The sequence below is a fragment of the Artibeus jamaicensis genome, unplaced genomic scaffold (genome assembly GCF_021234435.1).
Source record: "Artibeus jamaicensis isolate MK-2021 breed Jamaican fruit bat unplaced genomic scaffold, CSHL_Jam_final scaffold_612, whole genome shotgun sequence".
Taxonomy (NCBI): Eukaryota; Metazoa; Chordata; class Mammalia; order Chiroptera; family Phyllostomidae; genus Artibeus; species Artibeus jamaicensis.
Genome location: NW_026522049.1, coordinates 344,186 through 355,463, shown reverse-complemented (window position 1 = coordinate 355,463; position 11,278 = coordinate 344,186). Strand labels below are relative to the sequence as shown.

The 11,278-nt window shown below is 57.5% G+C and overlaps 1 protein-coding gene and 1 long non-coding RNA gene across 5 annotated transcripts in view; both read left to right on the top strand.

The window, feature by feature from the left end:
- The first annotated feature begins 424 nt into the window (after positions 1-424).
- The window catches only part of ACSBG1 (acyl-CoA synthetase bubblegum family member 1), a 32,094-nt gene continuing 21,240 nt past the window's right edge, over positions 425-11,278 (top strand). Inside the window, exons 1-2 of one of the 4 annotated variants that reach the window (XM_053658860.1) lie at positions 5,137-5,173; positions 7,424-7,566. In XM_053658860.1, coding sequence (XP_053514835.1) covers positions 7,460-7,566 — 107 coding nt within the window. In that variant the 5' untranslated portion in view covers positions 5,137-5,173; positions 7,424-7,459. Of the gene's footprint in view, positions 1,691-5,136; positions 5,174-6,682; positions 6,771-7,423; positions 7,567-11,278 lie in introns of those variants that run through there. The other 3 variants (XM_053658864.1, XM_053658861.1, XM_053658863.1) reach the window with 3 other exon arrangements.
- LOC128626433 (uncharacterized) lies at positions 5,080-6,644 on the top strand. The gene is made up of 3 exons (XR_008390394.1): positions 5,080-5,380; positions 5,610-5,982; positions 6,519-6,644. It is a non-coding gene; the product is annotated as an uncharacterized LOC128626433 (long non-coding RNA).

Here is an 11,278-nt window from a genome sequence, read left to right as displayed (position 1 = left end):
GGGGACCACGCCTTGCGGGGCCTCCTCAGGACGCCGAGCCGACTGCAGCGCCGCGATAGCGCCGGCCGCCGCTACGCCCAGTTCTGGGCGCCGGTCACCCCCCGGGAGCGGGTCTGGCGTGGGGAAGGGGCTCGCGCCGGTGCCTCCGGGCGGGCTGTCGCGTGCGCCACCAGACCCGGGTCCGCCGAGACCCCCCGCCCGGACCAGACCGTTACCTGCATCCAGCAGCCACCCGCCCCATCTCCCAACCCTGTGCACCCCCAGGGGAACCCCTGTTCTGACTTCTAAAACAGATTCACTGCGCCTCTTTGTACACATTATATTAATGGGGTCACGTACTAGGGTTTTGGTTTTTTTTTTTTTTTCGTTTGGCTTTTTTTCCTCGATGTCTGGCTGCTCTTGGGGGGGAGCATTTAAGTTGTTTGCAGGGGGCACCTGTGATGCTCATTCTAGGGCATCCTCTGTGCACAGGTGTGACAGTTTTCTGTTGGATACACTCCCAGAAGTGCAGCTGTTGGGTGGGTTGGGAGTGACTTGCCCCTCTCTGCTCCCCCCCATCCCACCCCCCATGCCTACTTAGTGCTTTGAGAAACTCCCTGGGGGACCCCTTGTGCCTTGAGACCCCCAGGCTGCACTTTGGAGAAAGGGCAGTGGGCAGAAGTGGGCACAGACGGGCTGCAGCCACGTGCCCCCACCCCCCACCCCCTGCTTGGAAGCGCAGTCCTCAGAGCCCTTGGGATAAGCAGAAGGCCTGTAACTGCCAGGTGGGGACTGGTTCTGCTTAGGCTGCTGGTCAAAGATAATCAGCTCACTTTGCCCTGGCCTCTGACCCAGGATGGGGTGGAGGGACCTCGGATGACACTGTCACTCCACCCAGGGCAGGGGGCTGTGTCTCCCTTTCCCACTCTTCCCAAGGCCCGGCGCAGTGCCTAAAAAATGGAAGGTGCTTGGTAAATATGTGTGGCATTTAATCCGCCTTTCTGAAACGCCAGTGAGCCCTGGGCAGTGTGGCTCACTTGGCTGCAGCGCCACCGCATGAAAAGAAGGGTGGCAGGATCGATCCCCAGTCCGGGCGTGTACAGGAAGGCAAGCAGTCGATGTTTCCTCTCTCTCCTCTTTTTCTCCTCCTCCCTCTTTCTCTAAAAAAGCAATAATAATAAAAGAACCCACGGGTGAGGATCAAATGTGCGTGAGGAGGCTGCTGAAAGCCCCAGTGCCCTACAGTGTCCTCACCCAGAGCCCTGCCTTCGTTTTCTGTGCTACTGTCACAAAACGCCACAAACTCGGTGGCTTTGTCAGACAACATGTTCATTCCCTTCCGGTTCTGGAGGTCAAAACTCCAAAATGGGCTTCACTGGGCTAAAATCAGGGTGTGGTGGGACTGCGTGCCTCCTACAGGCTGGAGAGAAAGATTGCATTTCTTCTCTTTTTCCAGCTTCTAGAAGCTTCCAGCCTTCGAGGGCTCATGGCCTCTTTATCTTCAAAGCCAGCAGCAGTGTCTTCAAATCTCCCTCGAGTTGTGTCCGTCATGACATCTTCACGCACTCTGACCCGCCTGCCTCCCTCTTATGGGGACGGATCCCTGAGATCACATTGGAGAAACTGGATGATCCAGGATAGTCACACCTCAAAACCCTTGGCTTGATCACATGTACAGAGTCCTTTTTGAGTTGCAAGTAAACGCTCCCAGGTTTGTGAAGAAGGGCACGGATATCCTCGGGGTCCATGTCCACATGGTTGGTGCACCCAAGGAATTGGAGGGTCTGGCCCATGATGGCTGTGGTCCTGCTGGCTGTCAGTCAGGTGCTTTGCCCCCACTGCCATCCACTCCCCAGCTTCAGGGGCGGCGGCAGCACCCTCTGCCCCAGGAGAGCCCTGGAGAGAGTCACCCAAACCTCCGTTTTCCTTGTGGTGGCCTGCCTCTGTCACAGTTCGGAGCTTTCTAGGGTCTCGGTGATAAAAATAACAAGAGTAGCTCTTGTTGAAAGTGTCCACACAGCTCCAAGTGCTTTTTGTGCATTTAACTCACTGCAACCTTGGGAGGTAAGAATTACTGTCTTACAGATGAGAATATTGAAGCCCTGAGCGGTTGAGGAAGGTCACTCGGCTTGTAAGCAGCTGTTCAGCCCCAGGTGTCCCTAAAAACAGCAGAGCTTCTGCCCTGAGGCTTTGTTGGGAGCCGATCCCAGGGCACAGGAGTGAGGGTGGAAAGGAAGTGAGAGTGTTTCTCACCTGCCCACTGTTTCACAGGAAAATCCGGGTGTTTGCTCCGTCACTTGGGACATCCACACAGGCCAGTGCTCAGCACTGGTAGACGTTTGGACCGGTCTTCTGAGGGAGGGACCCAGTGGAGAGTGAGGACAAGGAGGTAGCAGAGCCAGATCCATTCCGGGCCGCACCCCTCACCCTCCTGTGCTGAGTTGTTCATCTCATCTTGGGTCACATGAGTTATTTTGCTGTCCTTTTTGCTAAGCTGGTTTCAGTTAGGGTTTCTGCCCCTTGCAAGCAAGGCTTCCCATTTTACAGATGAGGAAATTGAGTCTCAGAGAAGTGAGGTGACTTAGCCTGGATCACATACCTAATTCAAGGACCATCGTGGTCCCAGCTGGTGTGGCTGCGTGGATTGAGTGTTGGCCAGCGCAGTAACTGAAAGGTCTCCGGTTGGTGGGGTGTGAGAGGCAGCCAATCGATGTATTTCTACCACATTGATGTTTTTCTTCCTTTCTTCCCCTCTCTATAAAAGTAAATAAAATATTTTTAAAAAGAGCCATTGAGCCCCACCCACCCCTGCCCTGGGCCATCTAGATCCACAGATCCACGGCTCCCCAGGCCAGGGAAGAAGGTGCCTTCTCAGCAGAAGGCGCTGCTTTTGTTTCTGTCCCAGCTTCCTCCCCCAAAGGGCCCACCGCCAGCCCTGTCCCTGCTCATTGGAATCCTGTCTGTGCCTACTTTCTTCTGCCCTGGGTGCAGGAGAGCTGTCCTGGTGACCTAAATCTCTGAGAATCTGACTCCCAGGGAGAGGGGTTTGAGCCTCAAAACTCCCTGGGTTCTCTGTGGAGCTGGAGGAAACTCGGCTCTGACCCTGGGCCCCAACCTCCACCCACTCAGTTCAGAAAGGGATCAGAGAGGACAGGACTGCAGTGCACCCAGGTGCACTTGGGACCAGATGCAGGGTCCAGAGCTGTGGCAGAGAGGCACCCCGTCCTGGGGTCCAGGAGGCGGCAGCAGAGGAAGGTGGTGATTGCCAGGTCCCTGAAAGTTTTCCTTGGAAACTTGGGCCAGTGGGAGGCTCTGCAGCCACAGCCACCAGGGGCCAGCAGAGGCTTGTAGTTCTGCCTTCGCCCTGGCCCTGGACCAAGAGGCCTCCAGCCAGAGCCCCAGGCAGCATTTCAAAACTTAAAAAAATAAAAATATGTCTTACAAATATATACACACAGTGACAGAAAAGTAGGCCAGAGGCTGATGTTCAAAGTACACGGCGGTCCTCCCCCGGCCCACCTCCCAAACACCTTTCTCTTTCAGTCACTGCTTCCATTGCAAGTACCTCTTTCCTGAGGGCTTCGCAGTTTTAGAGCAGACACCTGTCCCTAGACCTCGACTGATCAGCTGAACAGGATCCCTGTGTGCAGTGACTCAGGTCGTCTCCCTTGGCCCCCTCCCCATTGTGGCACAGCTCTTTGCTCCTGACCTTGAACATTGTCACCACTGGCCTTTCCCCACATTGACATCCATGGCATCTTGAAGCCCTCAGGATGTGAGCAACCTGGTTCCCTCCCGTCTTCGGTCAGCCCTTCCTTAACTTCCTCTCATTACCAGGGATGACATTTGCATTCTTTGATGAGAACAAAAATGAAAGTTCCCAGCTTTTTCTGTAACAGATTCCAGAAGTGTCCTGTGATGAAATATTAGAGGTGGTACACGGGACATTTGAAAGAACAGCTTCATATTTATTTCAGTAAACATTGGGAAATACCTTTGTATGTATGAGGCAGGAGATAGTCCGGAAGGAAGAAACTCCGGAGGTGCCCCAGAGCTAAGATAAAGGATGTCGATACAGGACAGAGACCCTGGTCTAAGACTGGTGGTTCCCGATTTCTGGAAAAGCACTGAATCTTGGTGAGTCATGAATGCACCTGCCCAGAAAATGCCACATGACCCCTGCTTCATTATAATGCATTATAATAAATTAGCATCATGCAACTGACCCCCTTCTCCAGTGGCCAGTCATGGAAAATCACGGGAGACTGCATGCACAGTAGCTTTAAAATAGTGCAACTGCTTGTATATGCTCGATAAAACTCAGCCAAAACTAGCCAGGAAGGATCTGCCCTGTAAGAACGGAATCCCTCTAGCACAGGTCAGTCTCTGCTCAGAGTTGGCCTCTTCCCATGTTCTGTGGAGTGCACTAGCACTTAATACCCCTCTCTCTGTCTGCTATAAACTGTGTTTTCGGGTCAGTTCTTTGTCCACGATCACCAGGAACCCGGTTACCTGTGCCCACCTGTGACACGTATGTGTATACATTATGAGCCCTTCAGTTTGTGGTTTCACGATCTAATTGCTTAAGATGAAGGTACAGTCAGTTTTCTCATTATAAAGTGAATCGAGGTGAAGAACAGGAATAAATGATGTACAGTCCCAGAAGCAGGTGTGGCGAAAGTCGTGAAAGGGGGTTCAAAGGTGGATCGGAAAATGGGTGTCAGTTGTCACAGTGAAAAGCCAGGGGGCGAGCAAGGACTTGGCTGCGGCAGTGCTTTCCCTCCCAGTGGGCGGGGCATAGAGGCTGCTTCCTACTTGTCCCGTGATTTGGTTTTGCAAGTTGTTTTCCTTGGCGTTCCTAAGCACCCTTCTTTCCATCATTATTGTTGTTAACCAGACAGCATATCTTCACGTTGAGTCACCACCGTCTGGGTCACACCGCCTGTTACATGATATCCCCTTTTTGCCCAGGGAGTCCCCTTTTTGCCTGAGGACTCCCAGGAATCCTTTCGAAAAGGAGCTGCCACAGTGCTCAGTGGGCAGCCTCGGCTGCACTCATTGGTCACAGGTCATTGCTCGGAGAGAGGTTTACCGAGTGCCTGCTCTGTGCCAGGCAGAGAAGGTCAGAGAAGGAACTGAAGGGGCAGACAAAACCCCCTGTCTCCCGCGAGCCTGCATCCCAGGCGACAGACAGGTGATAAAGCACACAGTGCTGGGGGTGCGGTGGTGGTGAGGGCCTGGTGCTGGATGGGGCAGGAAGGCCTCTCTGACACAGCTGCATCGGGTGGCGACAGGGAGGTGAAGGAGAGTCAGCTGATAGGCGGCATCGTGCGTCTGGGCCAAGGGACCATCCGTTCAGAAGCGGCAAGCAGAGGAGTGGGATGCAGGCCACAGTGGCTGGGTGAGGTTGCAGTGACTTCGGTCCTACAGGGGCCTTCCTGGTGGGGGGGCGGGCAAACCACCCGGGTCCCCCAACTGGGGAGGGCTCTGCCCTCAGCCCACACTGTTTTCTGAGTCCCTTCCAGCCCCTCCCCTCCCGTTTCAAGGACTCCTCACTCCTCCCTGCCCCACACGCCCTCCTCCTTCCATCTCACTTCTCATCTACTTTCGCTCTCCTCTCTTATCTCCAGGAGTGGAAAAACTGGCTCCCTGTGCGCCCTGCGCCCTCCCACTCTGGGCCAGCAGCTTCTGGAATCTTGGTTTCTGTGAATATTTGTTTCTGCCTTCGTGCGGACCCACGGGGGAACACGGCCCCCACCGGGCACCGGTGGAGGGAAGGAAGCAGGAAAGTGCAGAAACCAGGGTGCGCCCTCAGCACCCGGCAGTGGCACGAGGAAGCCCTGCCGACCCGGCTCTGTGCTGGGTGCCTCTCAGCATTCCTAGCTCACTCCTCAGCGACACCTCCAAGACCCACCCTCGGGTGACAAAGCTCAGGTGCAGAGGTCGGAGTCCCTTGCCCAAGGTCACTCAGCAAATGATCAGAAGAGGCAAGAGTTGAACCAGGTCTGTGTGGTGCCAGAGGCTGGGGGTTGCCACTTCCTGGGGTTCCTCCCTGGTGCATCCTCCTTGAGGATTTGCAGAAAAGCCAGGAGCCCCCCCCCACCCCAGAAATACAGACGGACCAACATGTAGACACACGCCCACACCCTGCACACAGAGATATGCATATACACCTGCCACACACACACAGGCACAACAGGGACGTGCTCATGCATGCACACACCACACGCCACACGGTGCCAGTGCCTTGGGCCTGTCCAGGCTCCAGGTAAGGACACCGGCATCATCCCTGGATTGTCTGGACAGCGTACCGTGGACTGGGCCCCACCTTGACACACTCTGCTGGTCCCCGGAGCACATCCGGTTCCAGCCAGCAACCCTTTCTTCCCCAGCAGCCCCACTGGACTCACTGACCCCTTCTGCAGACAAAGGACTCCCACCAGCCTCTCCTGTGTGTAGTTATACCAGGTAGAATCATGTCCCCCCCCAAAATTCACATTCACCCAGAACCTTGGAATAAAAGCTTATTTGGAAATTAGATCCTTACAGATGTCATTAGCTGAGACATGACAGGGGAAGCGGCCCTGTGAAGAAGGCAGGAGAAACTGGAGTGACGCATTCGCAAGTGGAACATGGAGGCTGCCAACAGCCACCAGCAAAGGTCCTTTCTTGGAGCCTTCAGAGGGACAGGCTCTGGTGACACCTCGATGTGGCACTCCGGCCTCCAGCCCTGAGAGCATACACTTCTGTCATTGTAAACCACCCCCGCTGCACCCAGGGACTGACACACGGTGAGTCCGGGGCAGACGTCCGCTGCTCAGAGGAAGCCCTCTGTTCTCCCTGCCCCTCGTCGTGTGTGGTCACCAGCTCATCTGCTGCTACACTTCCCTGTAGCTAAAGGACAGACCATGCTGAGGTGCAGGTGCCCTGGACGGCCACCGTCCAGGTCCCCCATAGCATGTCACCTAACTAAACGCCCTCCTGTAGGGGCAGTACCCGGGGGTCTTCCTCCACCGTCCATTTTCCAGCGTGGGTCTGGGGTAGGCGGGCCGAGTGGGTGAAATTCGTTCCCGGGGCCTTATCCAGTGCCCACAAGGCGAAGCATCAGAGTGCGGGCAGTGGGGGTGCGGCTTGGTGCTGGGGAGGTTTTCTGGGGACCCAGAAGCCCTGAGCCCATTGGCCAGGCTTCCTGGGAGACTGGGAGTGTATTTGCATCAAAAAGAACACTGGCTTCATTGAAATTCTCCTCCTCGTGAGGGGAACAAAACCACCAAGGAGAGGAAAGTTTTAATTCGGAGCAGCTTCACCACTGAGGAGTGTTGTGAGCTTCTAAAAATAGGGAGGAAACGGCCTCTGCAGTGGCCTCTCCCCCGGCCCGGGGCCCGCCCCTGCTGCCCACTCAAGACTGGCCTCGAACAGTGCGAGACTGAGCCCTCTCCGGCAGGTTCCCGAGGCGGACACCGCACAGTTGTGGGGCTGCATGCAGCCGCCCCCCAAGGACCCCAGCATGCCGGATAGCAGAGAGGTCCTGCAGGACGGCCAGCCGGACGTAAGCCTGGGGACCACCCAGGAAAACTTGGGGACCGGGTGAGTTGGCATTCGGGTCTCCGTCCTCCGAGCGTGGGCCCAGGGCCTGAACTCTGCTGTGTGAACCTGGGCAAGCTGCTCCGCTCTCTGAGCCTCGGTTTCTCTGTCTGGGCATGAAGGGAGGGTCTGGACTGCGACGTGTGCGGTGTGGAGCTGCTCCTCACTGTCCCCCATCTGTGTGGCCTAGGGGGGCTCAGTGCAGTGACAATTCACATGCAGGAGTGAGAGTCGGGCTTCGGCGGAGGGAGGAGAAATTTTCTAGTCACTAAGAATGTCCCCCATTTTGTCAGGCACATGGCGTCAATGACAGGCAAGGCCTGGGAGAGCCAAAGGGTCTGCTCCAGTCTGCTGTGTGACCCTTGCAGGTCACTGCCCCTCTCTGGGCTTCAGCCTCCCTGTCTGCCTGAGAGCAGAGGGTCAAGGTTCTCCACCGCCTTTCTACTGTGTGTGTCCTTCTAATCTGTGATTCAGAGGGAGGGGCCCAGGCCCTGTCCATCCGGGTGGGGGGGACCCTGAGAAGTGGGACCTGCCCCGTCCCAGAACTCCCCAGCGTGTGGAACCCCCGAGCCCAGGAGAGACACTTGACACAGGCCTTGGACGGACGTTCAAGGGCAGCGTCAGTGAGAGAGGAGAGGAAGGGCTTGCGGGCAGAGAGAATAGTGTCCAGACGGTGAGGAGACATGTGGGAGGACAGGAAATTCAGGGACGGGAGAGGTCTGGGCGGTGGTGAAGTACAGGACAGGAAGGGCTGGGTCTGAGCCCTCTGCAGGGCCAGTGTGTGTGGCGTGCGGCTGCCTCTGATGGGGTAGGGGGCGGGGTGGGGGGGGTAGAAGGTGGAAGGACGGAGCGGAAGGGAATTAGTATGAATGCACCTTGGGCACAGAGCCCCCCACAGCTGGGCAGAGGACCCAGAGTGGACCCCGGCTTCCAGAAGTAGGGCCTCCTCACCTGCAAGGCCTCCAAGAGCCTGAGGTCCAGCCCCTTGCTGGGTAGTGAGGCTGTGGCTGTGGCCCCTGCCATCCATCGGGGGTACCCATGCAGTGCGCGTGCGGTGGAGACTCCTGCTTCTGTGGACCTGATGCGGCCCTGGCTGGAGGAAGGGCTCCAAAGGACCTGGAGAAGGGGGCAGCTTGTCCTGGGTGTGGAAGGTGTGAGTGCCCAGGGGTGGGCAGTGGCCATGTGGACTGAGGGTGTGCTTAAGATAGGGCAGGTTAGGGCCAGGCAAACTCCTGGGTCTGGCTAGGCTGGTGTGGCCAGATGAGGGGCAGCCAGGCATGGGGATGGCCAGGGCCACAGGAGGAGCACAGAGGGGCCCCGGGGCACATGGTGGCAGCAGGAGCCTGGGAGAGCCTGGCTGGGGCGGTGTCTGGCAGTGGCATCAGTTGGAGTGGGTTGGAGGCGGGAGGCCAGAGGAGGGAACCTGCGGGGTCAAGTCTGGCTCAGGGAAGGGTGGTGAGCAACCGAGCACACCCCACCTGGCGCCCAGCAGCCTCCCCCAGCACTGCCTGCAGAGAGGAGTCCTCCCAGAACCAGGACTCGTTTGTCAGAGTGTGTCCCGTCATTAAGCAATGCGTGACTGCAGCGATGACAGACACAGCTGACTGCCCAGTGGTGTCCTCGGCCCTCATGGAGAGGGCAGTTCCGACCTAGATGGAGCTTCCCACACACCTGGGCCGTCCAGTATGGCCTGTTGCTCCTGGGCTGCCAGCCTGTGCAGTGCATTAGTGCCCAAAATAAGACAAGATTGAACCAAGCGCAGGAGAAGATGACACCATCGAGAGAGCAAACACAAGCCGGATGAGGGTGCTGCTGGTGTGGCACAGCTCACAGGCTCACAGCGAGGCTGTTGCACGTTTAGAGAGAGCGTGCTCTAGAACATGATAAAAACTCAGGGACGGAAACACACAGACCCCTAGCACAGTCATTCATTGTCCCTGGCGATAGGCATGTGCTGTATCCAGTCGTGTCTGCTGTGCTTTCGTGCGCCTCGCCGGCAGCAGGCCTGTTTGCACCTGATCGCACACGTATGAGCGGTGCAGTGTGCTGCCTGTTGGAGGGCTGCGGCGTCGCTGGGTGACAGGAAGTTTTCGGCTCCGCCATGACCTTACTGGGTTACTGTCACACTGAGGTCCGTCACTGAAACATCGTGGCTTCATTGTGAGTTGTCACATGTGCCTTGCTTACACACAAGACTCTTCCAAACACAGTTGAGGGACAGGCATGCTGTTAGGGTCTACAGGCAAATGATGGGCAGCAGAGCAGCAGAGGATCATGGAACACCCCCTCTACACCTCATTTTCCACTGCTCCCCCACATGCATCACCCCGGAGACCACAGGGTCCAGCTGGCTGGTTAAGAGCATGAGACACCCACTCACCTGAGTTTGTACCTCAACTCTGCCAACAGGAGACCTTGCCCGAGTTACATGATCCCTCTGCACTTCAGTCTCCTCATCCGTGAAGTGGGGACATGGGCAGCAACTGCACCACCGGGCTGTTGTGGGGACTAAGCGCCTCAGGTGTAGGCAGCAGTGCTGGACACAGCAAGTGCTGGGCGCGTGGCCACTGCTGGCCGGCACTAGCGTGGCTCCTGCCATGCTGTTTCCCCTCGCCCCACAGGCCTGGCGGCCTGGCCCTGCCCAGCGGGAAGCCAGCCAGGCACCCATCGCAACCCCGGGGAAGTTGGAAAGCCCTTTGTCTGTGACATGGCTGAGGAAACTGAGTCCCACACAGGACCAGGGATTTGCCCACGGTCCCCCAGCTGAGGCAGAGGCTGGGCTACGATCCTCGTGTCTCAGTGCCCAGAGAGTTTCTCCTGGGCACGGTCAGACTGCCTGCCACCTCCTTCCAGCTTCGAGGCCACCCTGATGACCAGTGCTTGTTCTGTGTGACTCGGCTCTATGGGGTTGGACACTGGGCACTGCCAGCTGGATCAGCAGTGAGTGGGCCACATCACCCCGCCCCCTCGGCAGCAGCCAAGGGGAGGCCTTCAGGGCTGGGGCCTTGGACTGGGGGCTGAGAGAAGGCCAAGGGCCCACCTGGAAGGATACATCTTAAACCGCGCCCCTCCGTTCCAGGAGGCTGTGGGTCCCCAGAAGTGCTCTACCTTGGCAAGCCCCACATGAGCTGGGTCTCTCCTGCAGGCCCGGATCCTCGCCCTGCTGAGCGGCCTTCCCCGCTGCCCACCGCTCAGGGCGCTTGCCCTCTGCCTCACCTGAATAATCGCACCTGCTCCCTGCCCCAGCCTGGGTCCGGTGCTCCGCAGTGACCTCGGGGGCATCTTTGTTTATTGACTGCCAGTCCTGTCGTCTCTGAGCCTTCGAGGTGGGGCCAGGCTCCCCTTGCTCACCTCTGTCCCTGCAGTATCTGTGTGGAGCCCGTGCTACGCTGGCAGTCACGGTCGGTCAAGAGGCAGGCAGAGTTCACTTCCAACTCCAGGAAGGTGGACTTGAGATTTCCATCGTGCAGCAGACAACTGTGTTTTGAAAAGGCACCACCCAGCACCTGCACACCAAGCGTTCTGGGAGGGGCTTGGCCGGGCAGCTGCAGGAAGAAGCATGGGGCTTCCTGCAGGAGGAGGGTCTGTCAGGGCAGGGAGCGGGGCGGTTGCACATTTCCTGAACCCTCCTGATCCAGGAATAAGCCTGTTTGCCTGACCTCGTCAATTTGGAAACTGCATCCAGCCTGGCCATCAGGCTGCTGGGTGGGGCTGA